The following is a 26,307-nucleotide window of genomic DNA, read 5'->3' on the forward strand; positions in this document are numbered from 1 at the left end:
ACATCTATGAAACTCAAGACAATTAACTAAAGAGACTGCTATAAACAATAAAATAATTTGATAAGGTGGTCAATAATAAAAGTAACTTAGCTGCATATGGAATTTACAAATATATCACCACATTTAAAAACAAAATTGAATTCCATTTAATAATAGAATAAATCATAAAATATCTAGGAATCAATTTGTTAAGAAAAGTGAAACACTTAGGTTTCACTACCAACCAGAGGTCAGTTCTTCCCTGGGCTGTATGTGGAAAAAACCACACAGCTTTACTGAGAGATACAACAGGAGACTTACATATATGTTAAGATATACCTTATGAAATTCTAAGTAGACTTAATCTTACAAATCTCTCAAATCTTCTTTAGTTTTCTTCTAACTTCAAAGAGTCCATTCAAAATTCAGTGAGATATTTTCTCCCTCCCTCTGGAAACTTGGGACAACTTTGGAAATTTCATTTGGAAAAATATGCATGTGAAAATACCCAAGAAACTTCTGAAAACCAGAAGATTGGGACCGAGGGGCTAGTTATCCACAAAATGATTAAAAATTATAAAAAGAATTTAAGGTACAAAAATATAGGTACCTTCTTGATAAACCTGTGGTATGAAATATATTAATAAAAGAACTATTTTACTTCAGGTGAAGGAAGACGATGCTGGGAATATAGTCTCTGTGTACAGACGGAGCCAAGAAAGGGTAGATGGTTCCTAACAGTTACCACTCAGGGGGCACCTGGCTGGCTCTGTCAGTGGAACCCACAGCTCTTGATCACGGGGTCTTGAGTTTGAGCCCCACGTTGAGGGTAAAGATTACTAAATAAATAAATAAATAAATAAATAAACTTAAATATATAATAGTTACCCCTCAGAAGTGTGACTGAGGGATAATAATTAGGATTAGGCTTTGCCATGAGTGACAGAAATCTCAAAAAAATGCAGCCTTAGGAAGACAGACATTTCCTTTTTCTCTCCTGTAGAAGTCCAGAACAGGCACTGCAGGCTCTTTTTATCCCTTTCATGAGCTCTGCCAGGGTCCAAGAGAAGACCATCTCCATTCCAGGAAATGGGAAGGAAGGAAGGAAGAGAAATGGAAGGGAAGAGAGCAAAAAGTGCCACTCACGACACCTCTTAAGGAAATTTCTCGGGAGCTGCCACTTGCACCTACATCCCATTGGCTAAAACTTAGTCACATGGCCAGACTCTGCAGCAAGGGAGTCTGGGAAATGTAGTCTATATTTGGAGAAATGCTATTTAGGCACACCCAGCAGTGTCTGCCACAAGAGGGTCTGGGTGTTATTAAGGAGGAACGCTGATCCTTTCCGCCTCATTCTCTCCATTTGTTTCAGTGTTTCACGGTTTGCATGTACTACCTGTGACAATTTCAAAAAGAGATAACATTAGAAAAGAGAAAGAAGTTTTAAGGAAACTCTGCAGGATGTGAATAGTGGTGATCGCCTTTTAGTGGTGGAGTTATATAAGTTTGCATCTTTATGCTATTCTGTATTTCCACATTTGATTTAAATGAGAATTCTTCCTGTTTAGGAAAAAAGTTCCCTTCCACACCTTCACTATACCTTCTCTCACAACAAGGAAAAGAAAGGACCCATGGTCCCACTCATCTAAGGAAGTCTGGTTTGACTTTCACGATGATTTACTTTCTTCTTCTTTTACAGGGCCACGGCCTTTGGCATCCTCAATGGATTATGCAAATTTGGAGCCATCCTGGGAAACACCATCTTTGCTTCTTTTGTTGGGATAACCATAGTGGTCCCCATCCTTCTGGCTGCTGCCTCTCTTGTCGGGGGTGGCCTGATCGCTCTTCGACTGCCAGAGACCCGAGAACAGGTCCTGATGTGAACACCGTCTGGGAAAAGAAAATGTTGGAAGAATCTTATCCAGGAACCTTCGATGCGCCCACGCTTCCTGTCTGTCACTGTCCAGAGGACACTGTCTGGCGAACTCAGGAGGAGAAGTCGATTTTGGGACTCCTAGTTTAGGATCCATTTCAGCTGTCAATATGCTTGTAACTCAGGTGACTGATTTGGGGGTGTCCTGAATCACCTTTACAATCCCAGAGCTGTGTTCTTGGCTTCAGGTCTCCCCGGCCCAGAGCAGGGGAAGAGGGATAACACCTTCCAGGGGGTGCACACGCTGACCAAGGAGTGTGTGTTCCCCAATGGGGAGGTGCGAGGACTTATTTGCATTTCAGAATGAATTTGAGGGTGAGAAACATTTAAGCTCCTCCTCCGTAAAGTTCCTTGGAGCCCAATGACCTAGCAAACTGACTTGCCAGGAAATTAGAGTCATATAAATAGTGGGCTTGAAAAACAGGATACTTATATTTTTGCACTGAAAAGTGTCACCAGTCATATGTTCCATTTGAAAATTGGCACAATAGCATTGAAGATACTCTAATATAGAAAACCAAATATTTGAGCAATATCTATAGAAATCTACTCACCTCCCACCAGGTGTCCTAAGTTTCCCATGATGATCAAATAGTAAATTTAAGGATGCTATTTATTCCTGCTTCGATCTATTCAAAGAGACTTAGGTATCCTGTAAACTAACTTTGTACATAACTATATTCGGATTTAATTTGCGGAAGTGGTATCTGCAGATATTTGCCAGAATTTTAGCCATATTTTGGGAGGAGTTGGTGTTTGAGGTCCCAGGAAATTGGGTCTGATTGAATGAAATGCAAGCACAATATCTTATAGCCATTTAACTCGCTGTCAGGAGGATGCACTCGGCAAACTCACGTTGTACAGTTCATTTAACCCAGGCGCTGTTCTTCGTGTAGGTGGAGTAGATACTTTTCTCTCTTACACAGATCACTTGTGAAACTCAAGTTCACCAACGTGGGCCCCGGCATTTGACGTGGCTGCTCACCCGGAAACAGTGTGAGAAGGGGTTTCTGGCCCTCCCTTTGGAGACGAGAATAAAATGCAGCGGACAACAGGGGCGATTGAGGGAGGGAAGTATAGCCACAGTTCTCCAAAGCGTAAATTCTTTCTGTTTCTTTCAACTGTAAAACACAATCCATGTTTGTTATCATGGCAGGAGAAATCTGTGCTACGTGTCCCGGTTCAGGACTTTTGAAACAGATGTCACTGGCATGGGAATTAGGGAATGTAGTGGATGTCAAAGATGTTTCCCTTCCGTGTTCCAACAGAACTCTTTCCTGAGACCCGTTTGGAGCATGAACCGGGGTGGGGAACCTAGGAAAATACTGCTTTGGACAAAGATCAGCAATAGACTGAAGTCTTGACAACACAGGAAAGGAACGTTTTGGACACCAGAACTGTCTAGCATGGAAGGACGGTGAGCTATGAGCTCATGCCCCTGGGGGTGAACTGGCCGAGGCCAGGAGAGTATCAGTTTGCAAGAACTTGTTGTTTAAGTTGATTTCCAGTGTTCTCAGTGCTGCAAATGTCGTATGTTCCCTACCAGAAATCTCCAAAAATTTAAACAGGATAATGATGACCGCATGGAGTGTTTTGTCAGATTTAGAGAAACGCTTGGGCCCCACGATAGCTTCAGGCCATCTTTCTGTTATTCTCTGGAGTAACAAACAGGTCAACTGAAGGAAAGAGTAAATATTATGAAACCTTTCTACCCTGGAACTGAGATCAGTTTTAATGGTTAAAATGTTTACTCTGCTTCTCTTGTCCCCTACCTCTTTCTTCACTATTCTTTTTTTCCTGCCCAGGGAAGGAAGACATCTTAACGCTGATTTGATACCCTGATTCCCCCAAATATATAAACATACTATTGTGGATTAACGTTTCTCTCAGTGTTTTACAAGAGCTACCTAACGTAAATGCTACATTGATAATGAGAAGCCCCATGTAACATAGCTGTAATATACTTTCCACTGTAAACTGGAGGTGGTCACATCCCTTGTAACATTATTCTTCAATGGGATACGATTTAATGAGCAGCTGCTGGTTAAGAAATTTAGAAAGTAGTTAGCGTCTGCATTTCTAGTGAAAATGGATCTTGCACATTTAACATCTGATTTGTTTTTAAGTGTTGAGGTGGCTGCCATTATTTGGGGTCACTTCTGCATTACGTTTATGGCTCCTTCAACTGACCACCTAACCAACCAAGGGCAATTCCCGTCTCATCCATCACGTAAGCCTTTGTAAAGGGTGCAGCCATGCCCTGCAGCCTTTCCTCTTGAAGAATTGCCTGGCACTGGTACCCGGCCACTTCTCAAGTGCAGTCATTACTGCTGAGATAAATGCGTCTTTAAAAATAGTCTCTGTGGCAGGTCATTGGGGGTGGGGGGCAGGGATCAGGCACAGCATATCTGGCCAGGCACTTCTTTTTCATTTTGCATTCCACCTGGAGAAACTACCGATGGAATCCGTGGAGAGTAGAAGGATGAAGCTCTCCTTCGTTGAGCGAAACTGTTCCCAGTTCATGATGTATTTTATGATGCTCATTTTGGGAGTAGTTACTTTTAACAGCCTCCACTGTGTTGTGTTATCTCCTGATGCTGATTTTTGACCTTCTGTTTTATTGGAAATAATTAGTGAAAGGGGTGTGCCTATTTGTGAAGTAGCACATGCACCCGAGGTCATAAATAACCACATCCCCAGGATTCCCCGTGACCTTGTATTAGCTCATTAAAAATAATAATAAAAATCATTGTAAACCTTTAAGAAGTGAGACTAGAGGTTATTTCCAGACACTAAGGTTTCTTCTGGATTCCTAAATTGATGGGATCAGCTGGGGTTGGCACGCTGAGACTCATTTCCTTCAGCTTTCTTAATTTGTATAACACAAAGGTCAAATGATGTGACCAAGGTGACACGAAGTGCTGGGAGTGGGCTACCAGGCCCATGGCGATGTTCTGTCTATAGTTCTGGAGTTATCTCTCAGTCATCGAATCTTTGAGGAATGGGACAATGTGACAAACATTTACCGAGACCATTCACCGAAAACTCATGTGATAAGTGGAAGGATCAGTATATGTATGAAATGATTGGTATTATTAATCCATCTAGTCGCTCATTCTTCATTTATTCAACAAATCCTTACTGAGCCCAAACCTTGTGCCAGGCACCTGGGAATCCAGTCGTGAAAACTCTGGTCATAGTTCCTGCCTCCTGCCTCCTACTACTTACAAGTGGGCAAGATGGTTATTCAGTTGGCCATAAAAAAAAAAAAAAGCACGATGATCTCATCATCAGTAAAATACACCTTTTGTTTGTAAGAGGATTCTTACTTTTTTACCAGTCAACCGTGGATTTCAGAATGCCATTGTTTGTTTGTTTTTTCCTGTTTCTCTTTTCTTCAAGGAGTGTGCTATTTTCTCATCTTTATAAACCCGGTAAGGGAAAAGACAACAAACACCCTTGCTCATTTTCTACAGAGCTTAATCAGTTTTTACTTAATTGACTTTACAAATAGTTGTACATGGAAGAAGGAATGGGGGCCAGGAATGCAAGCTGGACATTGGTTCATGGGCAAGTCTCCCAGTAGTCCCTGGAAACATGTTTCCATTTCCATGGTTGGTCCTTTGATGACACACAAGTGAAAACCCACAAGCAGGTGTAGAAAACATTTATAAAAGTTAAAGTTTTATTTCTCTCTTGGATTGAGGAAATCTGGAGGAAAGAAAGCCATGGCTGGTATGGCTGCTTTGTGATCTTGTTACTGGGAAAAGACTCCTGCCTTTAGGCTTCTGAGTTTTTAGTGCAGTTTTCCATGAGGCTGCCTCAGGGACCAAGATGGCAGTCGAAGGACTGGTGCTCATGTCCACAGTTCAGGCAGGAAGCAGACAAAAGGGCAAGGGGCAAAGGGACCTCACCTGCCAGCTAAGCCAGCGTCCCTGGAAACTATTCTCTTAGATGCTTCTTCCAGTTGCTTCCACATATATATTCATCGACCTCCCTTAATATTGTAGGGGAGGCTGGGAAATCTACCATTTACCTGGGAACATTGCCACACTTTGTCCAAACTAAAGGAGGAGGGGAGAAAGGATGGGTGGCTCATGCTTCTTGAACTTTTCTGTGTATCAGAATCACCTGGAGGGACATTCGACCTCACACTGTTGGGCTCCACCCTCAGCTGGGGTGGGAACGGAGACTATACATTTTTAACAACTCCCAGGTGATGTGGATGGTGTCATCCTTGGCCGTATTTTGAGCAGTGCTGAAAACCCGCCCATTACATTTGTTGGGGAAGCTCTATTACCCTGGTAATTTAAATCCAGCCCAACCAGAAACTCACAAAAACTAGCAGCTCATGAAAAATGATCATCATCTTCCTTAAAGTTCAGAGACAGTCCATAAGTGGCAGTGTATCAGTAATTGAAGAGCATCAATGAAAATATTCCCTTCCCTGGAAACTGCTTGGTTTCACTCAGGCCTTGAACTTGTGAGCCCATGTCTGTTTGTAGGCCTCTATTTTCTAGGCTCAGGAGAGGGTGGACACCATTTCACCTGGGGTTGATGAGCTCTGTTTTGACTCTTTCCATAAGGTAATGATTTTTACAGACACAAATATATTTGTGGCACATTCTAAATTTTTTTAATGTTTATTTATTTTTGAGAGAGAGAGAGAGAGACAGACAGACAGACAACAAGTGGTGGAGGGGCAGAGAGAGAGAGAGGGAAACACAGAATCTGAAGCAGGCTCCAGGCTCCTAGCTGTCAGCACAGAGCCCAATGCGGGGCTCGAACCCACAAACCCTCAGATCATGACCTGAGTGAAAGTCAGATGCTTAACCAACTGAGCTACCCAGGCACCCCCTTTTTAAACAGATTTTTAAAAAATTTGCGGCACATTCTAATCCATTAGACCTTCTATTGGTACTCTACTAAAAGCTTTCTTCTATGTAGGGGTGAACAGGCAGTAATAAAGACGTACCTAGGTGTGAACCTGACCTGCTGACAGTCAGCCTGAACTTGGTTTGGAAATGTCTCTTGAAAAAGTGAAGCGATTTTTCCTTTAGATAAGAAAAAGGCGGAGTGGGATAAAGTCCTTCACTTAGACCTCATTCAACATGTATTTACAGAATGGCTCTTGTGTGTCCCGTGGTATACCAGGTCCCGACCTTTAGGTGGTCCCCCCAACCCCTCATCCCCATCCCAAGCTTTATGCTTTTGTGGGTAGCTATGTTGTGTTCAGGTGCAGCCATAGGAACAGCTTGGAAATAAATCCCACAGAGCTTTTGCATATGAGGCAAGCTTATAGCACATATTGATTAATTAGCAGAGTATGGGGGAAGGTGGAGAATTTTTTATTTTTATTTTTTTATTTTTTGCGGGGAGGAAATTTCTATGCATGGTTTTGGTGGCAGCAATGAGGATTCTAAGAAGATTTTTTTTTAATTTTATTTTTTAAAATTTACATCCAAATTAGTTAGCATATAGTGCAACAATGATTTCAGGAGTAGATTCCTTAATGCCCCTTCCCCATTTAGCCCATCCCCCCTCCCACAACCCTCCAGCAACCCTTTGTTTGTTCTCCATATTTAAGAGTCTCTTATGTTTTGTCCCCCTCCCTGTTTTTATATTATTTTTGCTTCCCTTCCCTTATGTTCATCTGTTTGTCTCTTAAAGTCCTCATGAGTGAAGTCATGTGATTTTTGTCTTTCTCTAATTTCACTTAGCATAATACCCTCCAGTTCCACCCACATAGTTGCAAATGGCAAGATTTCATTCTTTTTGATTGACGAGTAATACTCCATTGTGTGTGTGTGTGTGTGTGTGTTGTGTGTGTGTGTGTGTATCACATTTTCTTTATCCATTCATCCATCAACGGACATTTGGGCTCTTTCCATACTTTGGCTATTGTGGATAGTGCTGCTATAAACATGGGGGTGCATGTGTCCCTTCGAAACAGCACGCCTATATCCCTTGGATAAATACCTAGTAGTGCAATTGCTGGATCGTAGGGTAGTTCTCTTTTTAGTTTTTTGAGGAACCTCCATACTGTTTTCCAGAGCGGCTGCACCAGCTTGCATTCCTACCAACAATGCAAAAGGGATCCTCTTTCTCCACATCCTCACCAACATCTGTTGTTGCCTGAGTTGTTAATGTTAGCCACCCTGACAGGTATAAGGTGGTATCTCATTGTGGTTTTGATTTGTATTTCCCCGATGATGAATGATGTTGAACATTTTTTCATGTGTCGGTTGGCCATCTGGATGTCTTCTTTGGAGAAGTGTCTATTCATGTCTTTTGCCCATTTCTTCACTGGATTATTTGTTTTTTTGGGTGTTGAGTTTGATAAGTTCTGTATAGATTTTGGATACTAACCTTTTATCTGATATGTCATTTGCAAATATCTTCTCCCATTCTGTCGGTTGCCTTTTAGTTTTGCTTATTGTTTACTTCACTGTGCAGAAGCTTTTTATTTGGATGAGGTCCCAGTAGTTCATTTTTGCTTTTGTTTCCCTTGCCTCCGGAGATGTGTTCAGTAAGAAGTTGTTGTGGCCAAGATCAAAGAGGTTTTTGCCTGCTTTCTCCTGGAGGATTTTGATGGCTTCCCATCTTACATTGAGGTGTTTCATCCATTTTGAGTTTATTTTTGTGTATGGTGTAAGAAAGTGGTCCAGGTTCATTCTTCTGCATGTCGCTGTCCAGTTTTCCCAGCACTTGCTGAAGAGACTGTCTTTATTCCACTGGATATTCTTTCCTGCTTTGTCAAAGATTAGTTGGCCATACGTTTGTGGGTCCATTTCTGAGTTCTCTATTCTGTTCCATTGATCTGAGTGTCTGTTCTTGGGCCAGTACCATACTGTCTTGATGATTATAGCTTTTTAGTTTAGCTTGAAGTCTGGGATTGTGATGCCTCCAGCTTTGGTTTTCTTTTTCAAGATTGCTTTAGCTATTTGGGGTCTTTTCTGGTTCCATACAAATTTTAGGATTATTTGTTCTAGCTCTGTGAAGAATGCTGGTGTTACTTTGATAGGGATTGCATTGAATATGTAGACTGCTTTGGGTAGTATTGACATTTTAACAATATTTGTTCTTCCTATCCAGGAGCATGGAATATTTTTCCAATTTTTTGTGACTTCTTCAATTTCTTTAATAAGCTTTCTATAGTTTTCAGTGTATAGATTTTTCACCTCTTTGGTTAGATTATTCGTAGGTATTTTATGGTTTTTTTGTGCAATTGTAAATGGGATCGATTCCTTGATTCCTCTTTCTATCGCTGCATTGTTGGTGTATAGGAATGCAACCGATTTCTGTGCGTAGATTTTATATCCTGCAACTTTGCTGAATTCATGAATCAATTCTAGCAGTTTTTTGGTGGAATCTTTTGGGTTTCCATATAGATTATCATGTCATCTGCGAAGAGTGAAAGTTTGACCTCCTCCTGGCCGATTTGGATGCCTTTTATTTCTTTGTGTTGTCTGATTGCAGAGGCTAAGACTTCCAATACTATGTTGAATAACAGTGGTGACAGTGGACATTTCTGTCTTGTTCCTGACCTTAGGGGGAAAGCTCTCAGTTTTTCCCCATTGAGGATGATATTAGCATTGGGTCATTCATATATGGCTTTTATGATCTCAAGGTATGCTCCTTCTATCCCTACTTTCTTGATGGTTTTTATCAAGAAAGGATGCTGAATTTTGTCAAATGTTTTCTCTGAATCTATTGAGAGGATCATATAGTTCTTGTCCTTTCTTGTATTGATATGATGAATCATGTTCATTGTTTTGCGGATATTGAACCAGCCCTGCATCCCAGGTGTAAATCCAACTTGGTTATGATGAATAAGTTTTGAAATGTATTATTGGATCTGGTTGGCTAATATCTTGTTGAGGATTTTTGCATCCATGTTCATCAGGGAAATTGGTCTATAGTTCTCCTTTTTAGTGGGGTCTCTGTCTGGTTTTGGAATCAAGGTAATGCTGGCTTCATAGAAAGAGTTTGGAAGTTTTCCTTCCATTTCTATTTTTTGGAACAGTTTCAAGAGAATAGGTGTTAACTCTTCCTTAAGTGTTTGGTAGAATTCCCCTGGAAACCCATCTGGCCCTGGACTGTTGTTTTTTGGCAGATTTTTGATTACTAATTTGATTTCCTTAATGGTTATGGGTCTGTTCAAATTTTCTATTTCTTCCTGTTTCAGTTTTGATAGTGTATATGTTTCTAGGAATTTGTCCATTTCTTCCAGATGGTACCCATTTTATTGGCATATACTTGCTCATACTATCCTCTTATTGTTTTTATTTCTGTTGTGTTGGTTGTGATCTCTCCTCTTTCATTGTTGATTTTATTTATTTGGGTCCTTTCCTTTTTCTTTTTGATCAAACTGGCCAGTGGTTTATCAATTTTGTTAATTCTTTCAAAGAACCAGCTCCTGGTTTTATTGATCTGTTCTACTGTTTTTTTGTTTTTTGTTTTTTTGTTTTTTTGGTTTCTATAGCATTAATTTCTGCTCTAATCTTTATTATTTCCTGTCTTCTGCTGGTTTTGGGTTTTATTTGCTGTTCCTTTTCCAGTTCCTTAAGGCATAAGGTTAGGTTGTGTATCTGAGATCTTTCTTCCTTCTTTAGGAAGGCCTGGATTGCTATATACTTTCCTCTTATGACTGCCTTTGCTGTGTCCCAGAGGTTTTGGGTTGTGGTGTTATCATTTTCATCGGCTTCCATATACTTTTTAATTTCCTCTTTAACTTCTTGGTTAGCCCATTCATTCTTTAGTAGGATGTTCTTCAGTCTCCAAGTATTTGTTACCTTTCCAAATTTTTTATTGTGGTTGATTTCAAGTTTCATAGCGTTGTGGTCTGAAACTATGCACAGTATGATCTCGATCTTTTTGTACTTACTTAGGCTGATTTGTGTCCCAGTAGATGGTCTATTCTGGAGAATGTTCCATGTGAACTGGAAAAGAATGTGTATTCTGCTGCTTTAGGATGAAATGTTCTGAATATATCTGTTAAGTCCATCTGGTCCAGTGTGTCATTCAAAGCCTTTGTTTCCTTGTTGATTTTTTGATTAGATGATCTGTCCATTGTTGTGAGTGGGGTGTTGAAGTCTCTTACTATTATGTTATTACTATCAATGAGTTTCTTTATGTTTGTGATTAATTGGTTTATATATTTGGGTGCTCTCACATTTGTTGCATAAATGTTTACAATGTTAGGTTTTCTTGGTGAATATACCCCTTGATTATGATATAATGCCCTTCTGCATCTCTTGATAAGTTTTTATTTTAAAGTCTTGATTGTCTGATATAAGTATGGCTACTCTGGCTTTCTTTTGTTGACCATTAGCATGATAGATGGTTCTCCATCCCCTTATTTTCAATCTGAAGGTGTCTTTAGGTCTCAAGTGGGTCTCTTGTAAACAGCATATAGATGGATCTTGTTTTCTTATCCACTCTGTTACCCTATGTCTTTTTATTGGAGCATTGAATCCATTGACATTTAGAGTGAGTGCTGAAAGATATGAATTTATTGCCATCATGATGCTTGTAGATTTGGAGTTTCAGGTGGTGTTCTCTGGTCCTTTCTAATCTTTGTTACTTTATATATGTGTGTGTGTGTGTGTGTGTGTGTGTGTGTGTGTGTGTGTGTATAATTTTTTTTTCATCTTTTCTCCCCTCAGAGAGTCCTCCTTAAAATTTCTTGCAGGGCTGGTTTAGTGGTCACAAACTCCTTTAATTTTTGTTTGTCTGGGAAACTTTTTAATCTCTCCTTCTATTTTGAATGACAGCCTTGCTGGATAAAGGATTCTTGGCTACATATTTTTCTGATTCAGCACACTGAATATATCCCACCACTCCTTTCTGGCCTGCCATGTTTCTGTGGATAAGTCTGCTGCAAACCTGATCTGTCTTCCCTTGTAGGTTAGGGACTTTTTTCCCCTTGCTGCTTTCATGATTCTCTCCTTGCCTGAGTATTTTGTGAATTTGACTATGATATGCCTTGTTGATGGCTGGTTTTTGTTGAATCTAATGGGGGTCCTCTGTGCCTCCTGGATTTTGATGTCTGTGTCTTTCCCCAGGTTAGGAAAGTTTTCCGCTATGATATGCTCACATAACCCTTCTACCCCTATTTCTCTCTCTCTTCCTCTTCTGGGACCCCTATGATTCTGATGTTGTTCATTTTTAATGAGTCCCTGATTTCTCTAATTCTTAAATCGTGCTCTTTTGCCTTCATCTCCCTCTTTTTTCTGCTTCATTATTCTCCATAAGTTTGTCCTCTGTGTTGCTGATTCTCTGTTCTGCCTCAACCTTCCTTGCTGCTGCGGCATCCATCGTGAGTGCAGCTCTGTTATAGCTTTTTTTATTTCATCCGGACTAGTTTTGACTTCTTTTATCTCCACAGAAAGGGATTCTAGTCTATTTTTGACTCCAGGTAGTATTCTTATTATTGTGATTCTAAATTCTGGTTCAGACATCTTGCCTGTATCTGTGTTGGTTAAGTCCCTGGCTGTCGTTTCTTCGCGCTCTTTCTTTTGGGGTTAATTCCTTCGTTTTGTAATTTTGAAGGGAGAAAAGGAATTAGTGAGGTAGAAAAATTGAAATTAAAAAAGTTATAATTTTAAAAATATTAAAATTAAAAATTAAACACACACACACAAATCGAATAGATGATGCTAGATCCTAGGTGTGTTTTGTTCTGGGTGTTGAAAGTGGTTTGACAGAGTAGAGAAAAAGAAGGGGGGAAGGAAAAAAAAAGGAAACCGTTTGAGAATTTGAAAAAATGAATTCACTGAAGTAGACTAAAATGAGATGATGAGGGTAAAATAGAATTTGAAAAAATTTACACAAAAGTAAAGACTATAGTAGAAAAAAATTAAAGAAAACTATTTTTAATAAAAATTAAAAATAAATATGATTTTTTTATTTTTCTGCATTTAAGAAAAAAGAAAAGAAATGAAAATGAGAAAAAAGATAAAAAAGAAAAAAGAAAAAAGAAATCATTTGAAAATTTGAAAAAAGTGAATACACTGTAGTAGACTAAAATGAAATGATGGAAGTAAAATAGAATTTGAAAAAATTTACATAAAAGCAAAAAATATAGTAATAAAAATTAAATAAAAATATTTTTAATAGAGGGGCGCCTGGGTGGCGCAGTCGGTTAAGCGTCCGACTTCAGCCAGGTCACGATCTCACGGTCCGTGAGTTCGAGCCCCGCATCAGGCTCTGGGCTGATGGCTCAGAGCCTGGAGCCTGTTTCAGATTCTGTGTCTCCCTCTCTCTCTGCCCCTCCCCCGTTCATGCTCTGTCTCTCTCTGTCCCAAAAATAAATAAACGTTGAAAAAAAAAAAAAAATATTTTTAATAGAAATTGAAAGTAAAAATGAAGTTTTTCTCTTTCTGCATTCAAGAAAAAGAAAAGAAATGAAAAAGAGAAAAAAAGAAAAAGAAAAAAAGGAAATTGAAAATTTGAAAAGGTGAATGCACTGAAGTAGACTAAAATAAAATGATGGAAGTAAAATAGAATTTGAAAAAATTTACACAAAAGTAAAAAATATAGTAATAAAAATGAAAGAAAAATAGTTTTAATAAAAATTGAAAATAAAAATGAATTTTTTCTCTTTCTGTATTCAAGAAAAAGAAAAGAATTGTAAAAGAGAAAAAGAAAATAGAAAAAAAAAGAAAGAAAATTGAATAGATGAACCTGCTAACAGATTGAAGTAGGACTGAAATTGCTTCATTTTCCCCTAGAAGTCAGTGTACGTAGCTCTTTATGGTCCATAAACTAAGCCGGCGGTGAGACTTGTGTTCTTCAAGAGTGAAGTCGGCCCGGTTGGGCGGGGCTCAGTGTAACAGCTCCACTCTCCACTAGATGGCGCTGCTAGCCTACTGGGGCGGAGTGTTGCCGCGCTCTTAGGTGCGTGTGCGTAAGCGTATGCACATGCGCTGGAGCGGTGAAAATGCCTCCACCCAGCCACCTGGTCTGTTCTCCCGGGTCAGCAGTCGCGCGCTCCTCCTCTGTCTTCAGCTTTAGTCCACTCCTCGCTTTTTCCCTCTCCGTGACCAGGCCCCAGGCCGTACCTCTCTCCCGAGTTTTGTCTCAGACGTGGCTGTTTTCCCCGGCCCCTTACTTCCGAAGGACTGCGGCTTTGACCCGGTCCGCCCCTCTGCGGGAGGGTCTCACCGAGCAATGGCCGAATGTCGGCTGCACCCAGGAATGCCTGCCGGACCCTGCTGCTGCCGGTGCCCCGAGACTGCGGCCAGGTGCCAGCCCGCCCCAGAAAAAGTTCGAGAGATAGTGTAGCAGCACCGTCTCAGGGATTCTGGAAAATCACAACACACGCCTGGCACCAGGCTCCACCCTTAATGACCTTGTTCCAGCACCAGCGAATGTGGCCGTTTTCTGGGGTCTGCCGGGACCACGTGGCTTCAACAGTCTCTACCGAATGTCCTTCCGGCAGTGGAACCGCTTTTCCCCGTGTGGCCCGAGAACCTCCCGGATCCCACTCTGCTCCTGGGGATTTGCTCTTCCCACCAGAGCAACACCAGGTACCTAGCTGCGGGCTTGCAGCCTTTGTGTTCCCCTTGTTTACAGTCTTAATAGAATTTAAACCCTCTCCTTTCTCCCTTTTTAGTTTAGTGCCTGCTGATGTTTCCAGTTTTCCACTTTCTCTCCAGCTGGTTTTGGGGAGGGGGTGCTTTTCCCGCATTCCCTGCCCCCCCACCCTGGTCTCCGTCCTTTCTCTCCGCATGCCAAAGCAGCTCCCTGCCCACCGCTGGCTTCTCTCTCCCCAAGTTCACCTCTCTGCGCCGCGAACCTGCTGAATTCTGTGGTTCAGGTTGTGCAGATTGTTGTATTAATCCTCCAATCAGTTTTCTAGGTGTGTAGGATGGTCTAGGGTTGGTCTGGCTATATTCATGGATGCAAGACACACAAAAAACCAAAGATTCTAGGAAGATTAAGAATGAAATGAAACAGACTAGAGCTGTCCACAAAGGGGAAGTGGAGAAATAAAAGTTGCATTATTGCTGATTACAGAATGAAGAGGAATTCTGCTTACCGGGACTATAATACATCCTCTGGAAGGTTTGGAAGCTTTGAGCCATGAGCCGGGGGACAGAGAGTCCTTGTCACTTCACCTAAAACACATACTTTTCTGTCCAAACACCTCTGGGCCTGCTGGCTTAGATGATTTTAAAATTTCAGAGACCATAAATATGTATTCCTTCAGAAAGGGACTATCCTCTACCCAAGTTAATGTGGTCACCACACTGGGTAATTTTGCTGGGAAGCGAGGTCTGTTTAATCAGTAAGTGTCACTCAAACCCACTGTCCTGTCCTCCTCTTCTTATATACATTAAATAATCTCAGTGATTCCAATTTGTCAAAGTCAGCCTATGTGATTTCATTAGGGCATGAACAAAAGACCCATAACAATGTCTTTGCAGGAAAATTAGACTTTGGACTGTATCACAAAAGAATGTTTTCAAAAATGCTTAGAAAAACAAGTAAGCAATAGACGTAAGCAATAGACGAACATATTATAAGTGACTCTTGTTTATTAACATGTTTCTCCCAGAAAATTACAAAGCAAATTCTATCGACCTCAAAAATATTTGAAAGAGATAAAATTAGACTTTAAAACGTGTTTTGTAAAATGTGTTTCTTTTCAATTTGGAATTGGCCAGTTGGAGGCAAAGAAACCCACGTTTAACAGATGTTTGGAGTGGATTGCTGTTAGCTGATTTGCCAGTCTTTGTACGAGAGACAGAGAGAAAGAGAGAGAGAATGGGAGGGGAAACACAAGTGGGGAGGGGCAGAGAGAAGGGGGGACAGAAGGCCAAGCCGGTTCCATGGTCTTAGCACAGAGCCCGATGCAGGGCTTGAACTCACAAACTGTGAGATCATGGCCTGAGCTGAAATCAAGAGTGAGAGGTTCAACTGACTGAGCCACCCAGGCACCTTAAGAGCTCAACATTTAAAAAATTATATTTGGGGGAAGATGGAGGAATTTGTGGTGTATCAAGACAAAACAAAACAAAATACCTCCCATAGCATCTAGATGTGAAAACTCGTACTGATTAATCTACATGCCATGGATTGGCCAGTTTTTATTTGGGCTATTTTCACATAAGGGTTAAAATCTAAAAGATATTTCAAAATTTATAAATGTGAAACATTAAGTAGTTAAACACAGATTTGTCAATTAGGCTACATTTCAAATGGGGTCGAATGTTAAAAGAGCTGATCTGTGCATTTCCGGTTTCAGAAATGGAGGAGAATTTAAGGTTGTTTTTCTGCATGAGATTTGGCCTCAGCTTTTTGGTCCATTTGAATCCTGGAGGTCCTCAAACCTAAGAGATTAAGGGAGTGTCTGTATCTTTTGTTCTCCCTTCTCTGTTCTTGATGTGATAGGTTAGGGAGATACAACAGGTGAGATGTGAGATATTAGGAAGAGCTCTTCTTAAAGTTTACTGGTCCATCTTTCCATACCGATTTATGCCTGTGTATCATTTTTCTTTTCTATTTGGGAAGTCCAAACTGTAGGTTCCCAAGAGCAATGCTGGGGGATTAAGAATTTTTATTCTCTTTTGGGAAGAGAGTGAAGAGACATACCGTTTTGGGGGAGAGGTTAAAAGTATCCAGATACGGGTGACCGTTCATGGTCGTCCCTGAATGTTTGGCCAGCAGTGTTGAATTGTTTTATAGCCACTGTTACAAACGTGGCTATCTCAGTTCTTTGGATGGGACATGTTTTCTAGCCTGTCAGTGTAGAGTCTTGCTCCTAGAACAGTGGTGTTTGGGAAAAAGTTAAAGGCCATCTCGCCAGGTATTCATGGGGTCCTGTGGCATGCTCTCAGGTTTGTAAAGAATACTTTGTAGGATAGAAGGTATTGGTAATACCATCACTGTTGATGAAGTATGCTGACACACAGCCAGTGGAGGAAGGAGATGTTTCTCTGGAAGCCCGCCATTTTTCTGTCAAGCATCTTCAAGTTGAGATGACCAGAAGTCAGTTATGTTTCATAGTCCTGTGTCATACTGACCAGTCCTCAGTTCCATGGCCACGAGGTGGACAGACCCACATTCTGTGAACTGTGAAAAGGAAGTCTGCAGGTGCAGAGGGACCCATTACCTGGGTTGCAACAACTTGACAAATGGCTGAACAACCCCTTGCCATATGTCCATCTAGAGCTGTTTGGCTACATCTGTCAATAATGTCACGTGCAGTGAACACACCCACTTGGTGACTGAGCTCACACCACGAGTGTGGACTAACCAGAACCAATTGTTGTTTCCCTATTTTCCACCCCTTAGTTTCCCCTCTGTCCTTCCTTAAGTGTTTTCCATCTGACTGTGCCTGGAAAGTGGAATTGCCCTGATGACCTAAGTTTTTTGGTTCTTTAAAATATTGAAGTAGTAGAAATAGTTGGTTTGGTGACTGGTGACTAAAATTTTAACGTTTAATACTTTGCAATCCACATATTAGCAAACACTTCTTAAAAACTTACTGTGTGACAAGGGCTGTGATACAGATTACCTCCTTTAATTATCATAATCACCTAATGATATAGGTATTGTTCCCCCCCCCCCCCCCCACTTTAGAGATGGGGGCCTGAAATGTAGAAAGACAAAGTAACTCAGCAAAGTCCAAAGAGTGATTCAGAGGTGAGGCTAAGGTCTGGCCCCTCGTCACCAGGCATATAGAACAGTGTAATCATTCCCCTGAGTTCCTCCCAAAGAAGCCGGGGTGTAGATTAGTCATTGGCTACAGGTGTTTCCAAGCCACCAGGACAATAGTAACCAAATTGAATGCCATCTTCAGTTCTGAGAATTCCACAGGATGGTGATTTTTTAATAGGACCCTCCTCACTTAATTATGGATGGACAGATGAAGAAACATGATAGTTGAATGGTGAGAGGCAATTAAGTGTCACATTTGTAATATTTAATCACTGGGTCGATTCAAACACTGGCCTAACACTGCACCCATAGCACTGGATCAGGGTCTTGGAGGTCCCTTGCTTTGGCAAACATTAAAGCTTCAGTTATTGGGCGGTGGGGAGCTCTGGGGGGAGGGGTCCAAGGGAGGGTCCTGGTTCTGGGCTGGTGGTGGGGGGCCAGGGGGCATAGGGTAGTGGCTTTTTGCCAACCAGTATAGATGCATTTTAGTATTTCAGGCATATGGAAATACTAGTGTTAACTGGCTGTGTGCACACCCTGGGAGCCACAACTGGCCAACCCCAGTGAGGCATCCGTTTCCAGCAGTGTTTTCCAAGGACCTCCTAAGGCTGCTGAGACTTACCATGAATTCAAAAACTATGGAGTTGGATTTAGGTTCTGCCAGGTACACTTTTTGCTCTATTCCTGTAACACTAGAGGGCAGTAACTACCTTGAAGATGCATTATACTCCAGGGTTGGTTAGCCTTTCCTCCCAGTCTCTGTCAAGTGGAATGAGACAGCCTTTGCAAAACATTGCTTATTTCCCCTCTGTTCTTTAGGGTGCATCCAAATGTAGACATGATTCCAGAACACATTTGCTGGAGAGCCCAGGGTGGTTTTCAACCACGTATAATATACTCCAGCCTCACACAGAAGGACTTTCTTAATCTTGGTGGGGGAATTATCTAGATCAGATTCAGCTAACATTTATTAAATGCTCCTGTGGAAACCCCTAGAACCATCCTAGCAGATGGCTGGCATTTAACCCGTGCTTATTTCAGGGGTCCTTCCCCATTTGCAGCTGCTGGGGTTTTATATGGGCAAAACCTCTGCGTGTGCCTGGGAATTTGTGAAGGTAAATGTTATAAATGAGAATGCAGAAGTGAGTGGTGCTTTCTCTATTCACAATGTATCTACTCAAAAATTGAACTCTTCCGCGTATGGGAGGTGGCCCCGACATTAACTCATATTTAAACACATATAGGCATTGCCCTAACTGAGCTCGTGGGAGCACATCTTTCCAGCACAACTGATCCATGGAAAGGTGGTCAGATACACTAGGAGAAGTTCAGTTTGGGAGCCCAGAGGTTCTTGGTTCTAGTCCTAACTTATGTGATGGAGGGAAAGGCTGTGAGGTTCTGGGCTGGGTGCTTAATCCCAATCCCCTCATCTTTAAAATAGAAGAGGTGGAGAGGCCCCTGGGTGGCTCAGTCAATTGAGCATCCGACTTCGGCCCAGGTCATGATCCCAAGGTTCATGAGTTGGAGCCCCACACTGGGCTCTCTGCTGTCGGCCCAGAGCCCACTTCGGATCCTCTTCCCCCCCCCCCCCCCACTCTCTTTCTCTCTCTTAAAAATAAATATTAAAAATTAAAAAAAAATGGAAGAGGTGGCGAAATGACTGTAACGTCCTTCCAAGTTTTGACTCTCTACAGTGAGAACAATGTCCTCTAGGGAATGCTTACAAAGGAAAGCACAGAAATAGAATTTTCCGAGGGTGACTCTTGGTAGGATGCAAGGAAGAAAACGCATGTACTGTTAGATATGTTTCATTTTGAGACACTTCGTGGGATGTGCTTTGCTTGCTCCTCACGGTGGCTTCTGCTGAAGGAAGAAGCAGCAGGTGACCTGTAAGTGTAATGTGGAGGGAAATCTGAAATCTGGACTTAGGACTCACTTAAAGAGAAAAGGAAAATGAAGATTCTGTGGAGAAAACGGAGCTTAGTTTTATGTTCAGATGTTAACTGAGATGTTTACAAAATAGCGACAGGAAACTTCATTTGGCCACATCAACAGAAGCTATAAAAGAAGGCAATCAAAGAGGCCAGAAATTGAGAGAGAGAGAGAGAGAGAGAAAGAGGGAGAGGGAGGGAGGGAGAGAGAGAGAAACAGAGAGAGATTTGCAGCTAGAAAGTGCCAGGGTTCATATCCTGGTTCTGTCATTTACTAGATGGGTAAGCTTGATCCTGGTTCTGTCATTTACTAGATGGGTAAGCTTGGGCAAGTGAGAGACCTCTCTGAGCCTTCTTTTTCTCCTCCAATGTCTGTAAATGTGAGCTGCCTCTCCCTTTTGCTTTTCTTTGAATCTGTAGTTCTGAGGAGGAAAAAAAGCGCTTTCTGTTTCATCTATTTAATACAAATAATTCTCTCTGAAACCAAATGGGTAGAAAAAGTACCAGGAAATGTACAGAAAAGTCACTACACTAAGTCTGTCCTGAAGAAACCATGCCATTCGCAGAACATTCCACCGCTAAAGATGAGCACACAGAGAAAAGAGACCAGAAAAGACAGATGGGGAAGGATCTGGAAATGTGTCTGAGTGTGAGTCCTGGTGTGTATCATGAAATGGACCTTCCTGGCATAAGCTTGCAGAGCAGAATCCTTTTCAGCTGGAGAAGAACAGAGATGGTCATGTGCATCAGGCCTCGATTAAAGAAGGGTGGGGAAGACAATGTCATCTCAGAGATCAGTCACGAGCCACTCCCCCGACCTGAATGGGAGCCCTGTCGGGGAGCCTGCTGCGGGGCTATGAATAGCAATCCTAGCAATGGTACCAGTGGGAAAGGCTTTGTGGAGGGCACCGTATATCAAAGTGGGGAAGCCAAGCTGGCAGAGGAACTTGAGGAAAGCACTTATATGCAAACGTGTGGCACCTCTTGTGGACTTCCAGAAAGAACCAGGTGAAACTTTTAAATGGGATTGGAAATCCTACGTTACCAGCCCAGAGGAAATCTTAAGAGACCTAGCTGATTACTGTAAACATGACCCACTTTACGGGAAACTTAGAAACGTAGGCCATGCACCCTGTGAAGAATGACTGAGAGAAGTTCAGGTTTCTCACATAGAAAAGAAGTATAAGAATATGGAGTGGAGTTTAGCAGAAACACTCTGGTGTTAGGGTTTCATGGAGTCCAAATGCAATGCCTGAGACACCAACAGGAATGCATCCGAATTGCATGTTTTCGTGATTTGATCGTACATATTTTTCTTTTTTGGCCTGCCTCATATTAAAGAACTTTGACTTCATAATTTTGCTAAAGGAATTTTGGCAAGCAAAATAATAGACTCTCTGCAATTTACATAATCTTGCTTTAAAAAAAATCAATATTGCTTCTGCATGAAGTTCTTCAATGTAATTTACACCACATATAGGATTTTCCCTGGAGAAACCTAGTCTAAAGGAAAGAGGATCAAGAAGAGAGACAGAGAGAATGAATTAGGTGATGTACACAGAGAGAGCACAGAAGGCGAGGAGGAGGCCAGGACATGGAAAGAGGCCAGGTCAGAAGGGACAGCAGGTGGTGCACACAGAAGCAAGAAGGAGGTCATCTGAAAAATTCTAAGAAGACAGAAGGAAAATGTGTTCAGAAATTCTGATTCCTCCAACAGGGGGAACCTGAAAAGGTGAGAAGCAAAGATTATAGGCTCTGGTCAGCACTGTGCATTCCAATAGGTCAGAGGGAGATGGGATTCATGTTTAAGGATGCAGAGAGTTTCAGCGGGATGTACATGCAGCACAGTACAGTAGTTGGAGAAGATTCTAAAGAAGGCACTGGGAAGCTGCATCCCTGGGTCAGAAGTGGACAGTCAGGTCTTTAGTACCACATGCCCAAGGATTCCAGAACAGTGTCTGCCTATCCTCTGTCCTGGTTGTGGATGCCTCTGGGGCACCATTTTGAATCCTCTTGGCTTTGCCCCTTCTTTCAACTGATGCTACTGTGGCAATCCATCTGTACAGTTTCCTCCATTTCTGACACCACAGCATGGCACAGCTGAAGAACTGCTCAGTACGCACCAATGCTCAGCTCTGAAAATGGAGGGGAGTCCATGCCCTGTAGGAGAAAGCCCTAGACTATCATGGGAAAGGACCCTAGGATAAATGCTTTCCAAAAGCCCGGGAAGATGGTTCAGAGACCCATTTCATGACTTCTCAGGTGATCGTGCGTGAGTAAGTGGCCCAGGAACGAGGGCCAGTTAGACCCTGCAAATGCTTCTTTGTATAGGTTTCCTTAGTCTCCTTTCCCTTCCCTGTCCCTCTGTCCTGCTCACTGGAATCATCCTCCCAAATAAACTACTCTGACACCAACCTTTATTTCCGGCTCTACTCCAGGCTGACACAGGCTAGGAAAATAATAGACTGAGTGAGAAGGAGCTAAGCCTCTCTGGGAAGGCTTCTTGTACATAACCTATCACCTTGCAGGGCAGGGGTAGGAGGGGCTTTAGAGCAAACCGTGAGGACACTTTCCCACTCCTTTGCTTTGGAGGGTACAGCTTGGGCCTGGTTTCTCCCTGGTTAAGGACACTCCTGTTTCAGTTCCTCTGCTCTTCAGAGATCATGTCACAGAAAACACATAGTTTCAGACTTAAAATCCCATACACTTCTCCAGACCAAAGACTCTCAGTTTCCACAAAGCTTAGTTTTAAGATAGAATTTCCAGATCTGCTCACGGATTTGGTCTCTGGCCCATGCATGCAGACCTAGTCATCAACGTTCCCCCCAAATTGGTCTCCTGAACCCTGGACATCCCTCCAGCTGTGACCTGACCAAAGCAATTGCAGGGGGATTCTTGCTTCTCGTTACTGAGACTTAGTTCTTGGTCACATAATTGGGACCCAGATAGTAGAATGCAGATCTTGGCTTCCAGAGAATTCAATTACAGTGTTGGAAGCACTAATTACCTGCTTTAAAAACCAACATTATTAGCCAAGAATAATTATTACTCCAAGGAAAGTGAAAACAATCAGGAAGGCCACTTTCAATAAAGCCACCTTCAATTTTAGCTTTCCTCCTTAGCAGAGTGGGGAACACACCCATTCCCCATCCTCCTCCTATTAAAAAGGAAATCCTCAACAGCAAGCAATCTGCTACTGAATTCCATTTATATTTTGTACCTTCAGTGTGAATAGTAATTAGACATAGTGACAAAAACACAACATGTGGCTCATACAACTTTTGGAATTTGTTATTTTAAACTCATTTTCAGGATATAAATGACTTTTGGAGTTGGAGTTGTGGTTGGTGGGTAAAGCATGTGAAGTGTGTGTGTGTGTATGTGTGTGTGCATGCATGCGTGTATGTGGGGGGTGGGTATCCTAGTGAGGCTTCGTGGTTACCATGACTACACCACGAAACTCCCCTGGCAACTTGAACAGTGTATGGGCAAAAGGAGGGTCTGAAAAATCATACAAATGAAATCAGAGGGGGTTACAAATTCCCAAATTGGAAAACTATATTTCCTTAAATATCACTGCCATCTGGGCACATTCTCTTTTAAGATTCTGTACTCCAGATGCATTTTTGTCAAACAAAGCAGAGTTATCTTTAGTAATAGAACATTGAAGGAGCAGTGACTGAATGTAACAATTCTAAGGAAATCTGGGAATCGACTCCACAGTGCTGCTTGATTTCACTGGCATTGTCGGGGGTCTCTGTGCCGCATAAATAAACTATCCCCTCAAGGGGAGCACCCTTGTTGAACTAGGGAGGGTGAAGTGGACAACACGACAATTCTTGTCATCTTTTCTTCAAAAATTTTTAAGTGTTTACATTTATTTTTGAGAGAGAGACAGAGTGTGAGCAGAGAAAGAGGGAGACATAGAATCCAAAGCAGGTTCTAGGCTCTGAGCTGTCAGCACAGAGACCGACATGGGACTTGAACCCACGAACCGTGAGATCATGACCTGAGCTGAAGTCAGATGCTTAACCAACTGAGCCACCTGGGCATCCGTCTCATCATTCTGTCTTAATCTACACCTGCCACCTCTCTAGTGGGGCTGCCTGGGCTCCCAAGCACACCATGGCACTGGGGAGAGATAACATAAGGAAGGAGGGTAAGGATGAACCACTGACTTTGGGCCTCAGGCTCTACATCCACAAATAATCAGGTTTGGAGTAAAAAGCCTTCCAGATGTTTTACTTTTCACTTTACATTTTCATTGCTTACACATGTCGTGTAAGGTCAGTGGGTGGAACAGAGACTTCTGGAATGATAGCATGAGGTCCTCTCTTGATCCACTCACCAGTGAGACTGGAGAAAATGCTTTAAAAACCCAACCATTAAGAACCTCTGGATGGGGCGCCTGGGTGGCTCAGTCGGTTGAGCGTCCGACTTTGGCTCAGGTCATGATCTTGCGGTCTGTGAGTTCGAGCCCCGCATCGTGCTCTGTGCTGACAGCTCAGAGCCTGGAGCCTGCTTCGCATTCTGTGTCTCCCTCTCTCTCTGCCCCTCCCCCACTCATGCTCTGTCTCTCTCTCTCTCTCTCTCTCTGTCAAAGATAAATAAACATAAAAAAAAAAAAAAAAAGAACTTCTGGAAATGGTCCCGTTTGCAAATGACAAGTGAAAAAAACATGGATTCAAAAAAATATATGCAAATTAGGTAAAGGGTGGAGCTTGTAGAATCTGAATCAAGACACTTCCTTTATCACCCACTCCTGCTCAGCAAAGAGGAGACTCCACTCCAGGCTGCTGTGGCCAAGAACACCGGGCTCCCTTGTCCCTGCTTCCAGTTGGAGGACTTTCTTCCCAGGAAAGCCCTCTTATCTTGCCCCAAATTATCTGCTGCTGAGGCAAAGATGCAGGTTAGTGGGCGTGGGAGGTGGGGACTCCCTTCTTCTGCCCAGCCCCCATGTGAGGGACAATGTTCTACCTTAGGCATCGTGTGCAGTCAATGTTGGGGTCTTGTTGCCTTTGCCAGGGCTTGTGAGATGGTGGTTCCATACCAGCAAAGGCAAAGCAAGAGTACTTTAGGTTGTATTTCCTTCTCAACCCTCAACAAAGTGCTCAGGAAGTAGACCAGAGTGTCCCTCACAGCAAAGGTTGCCCTAGCCTCCAGCTCCGGAGATATCACTCAGAGATTTTGCCTAGGAGATTAGCAGACCATAAGACAGAGAGCTTCTAATCTCGTCAATTGAGCGTGGAGAAGTTCAAACCTCAGGGAGAGTGAAGGTTGTGGTAAAAGGTAATTAATTGGGTAGGGACTCATAAATTTAATGAAGATACGGCCCAGGCTATAGGCAGGCTAGTTTTCAGGAGAGAACTGGGGAAGGAGTTGGTAGGAGCTGGTAGGAGCTCTTCTGGGCTCAGAACAAATATCAGACACAGATTCACAGGAACCGTTCCTCCAAAGGAGCCACAATCTGGATTACGGTATAGAGCAATTTATGTCCCCGGGAGAATTGTTAAAAACAGTAGACAAGGAGTAGAGTTTAACAGCTCTGGTTAAGTCAGAGGAAGAGACAAAGAGAACCCAACCAATACCTTCATTATCCCCAAATCTGCACCTTCTGAAGAGCAACACCAGAGGCTTAACACTGTGTGCGTGTGCGTGCGTGCGTGTGCGTGTGCGTGTTCGTGTGTGTGTGTGTGTGTGTGTGTGTTGGGGGCGGGGAGGGAGGTGTGGATTGCAATAGACTTCACTAAAATCTGGTCAGGCACCCCAAAATACCAGTAACAAAATACCAGTACCCAGAGTTGCTACAATATTTAATCTCCAATGTTCGGTTACCAACAAAAAATTATGAGGCCTATAAAGAAATGGGAAAGTGTAACCTACACATGAGGTAAATAAAGAAGACAATAGAAACTGCTTGTGGGAATGACCAGATGTCAGATTTAACAACCAGAGGCTTCAAAGTAGTCTTTGTAAATATGTTCACAGAATTGAAGGAAGCCATGATTAAAGAAGAAACAGAAGGCAGTGTCACATCAAATAGAGAATATTCACAAAGAAATAAAAATTATAACATACAGCCGAGTGGAAATTCCGGAGTTGAAAAAATACATAACTGACATAAAAATTTGCTACAGGGGCTCACTAGTTGATTTGAAACAGCAAACCCAAGAATTCCCAAACCTGTAGATTAAAAAAGACTGTGCAAGATGAGAAATAGAAAAAAGGTGAATGAAAATGAACAGCATCTCAGAGAAACGTGGGAGACCATCAATCGTACCAATTTATGCATAATGGGCGAACAGGAGAGGAGAGAGAGAGAGAGGAGAAAACATTCAAAGAAATAGTGGCTTACAAGTTATGTAAGATTGCTGTAGCAAGTGAAGTAATATGAAGATGTATAAAGTAAATGCTGACAATCTTTCACTCACAACTGTGTTCCTGACCCTCCCCCCAGGCAGCCAGTACAACTGCTTGGTGTGTATCCTTCTAGACTTTTTTACATGCTCATGCAAAAATAAGCAAACCTATGTATTTAGCTTTTTAATATACAATATAGAGGGATAATATTCCATTGTTTGATGCATCACGATTTATGTAGCTATTTCCCTATTCAACCATTGCCTTGTTAGATCTTTAAAAACTGTGATTCTGTTTATCTAATAGCAGTCATCACCATGTAAAATTTATTCCCAACCACATCTAGCCCAATTTTAGAAGTTCAGGAAAATACCTGTGCTAGAATAGTTGCAGTAGAATTCATTATCCTATGAATACTTACGCATGGGAGGTCAC

At 42.1% G+C, this 26,307-nt stretch overlaps 2 protein-coding genes across 6 annotated transcripts in view; both read left to right on the forward strand.

Annotated features, from left to right (window-relative positions):
- The window catches only part of SV2B (synaptic vesicle glycoprotein 2B), a 215,436-nt gene extending 210,805 nt beyond the window's left edge, over positions 1-4,631 (forward strand). Inside the window, exons 13-15 of one of the 5 annotated variants that reach the window (XR_006203349.1) lie at positions 1,679-2,037; positions 2,839-2,908; positions 3,181-4,631. Coding sequence is in view for 1 of the 5 variants with exons in the window: in XM_042941075.1 (XP_042797009.1) it covers positions 1,679-1,862 (184 nt within the window). In the remaining 4 variants the exon portion in view is untranslated. Of the gene's footprint in view, positions 1-1,678 lie in introns of all 5 variants that reach the window. The other 4 variants (XR_006203348.1, XR_006203347.1, XR_006203350.1 and 1 more) reach the window with 4 other exon arrangements.
- A 15,614-nt stretch (positions 4,632-20,245) lies between these two features.
- Positions 20,246-26,307, forward strand: part of LOC122221436 (S-formylglutathione hydrolase-like) — a 50,487-nt gene continuing 44,425 nt past the window's right edge. The window contains 2 exon segments of the mRNA XM_042940702.1: positions 20,246-20,520; positions 24,283-24,421. Coding sequence (XP_042796636.1) covers positions 20,246-20,520; positions 24,283-24,421 — 414 coding nt within the window.

This window comes from Panthera leo, chromosome B3 (genome assembly GCF_018350215.1).
Source record: "Panthera leo isolate Ple1 chromosome B3, P.leo_Ple1_pat1.1, whole genome shotgun sequence".
Classification (NCBI taxonomy): Eukaryota; Metazoa; Chordata; class Mammalia; order Carnivora; family Felidae; genus Panthera; species Panthera leo.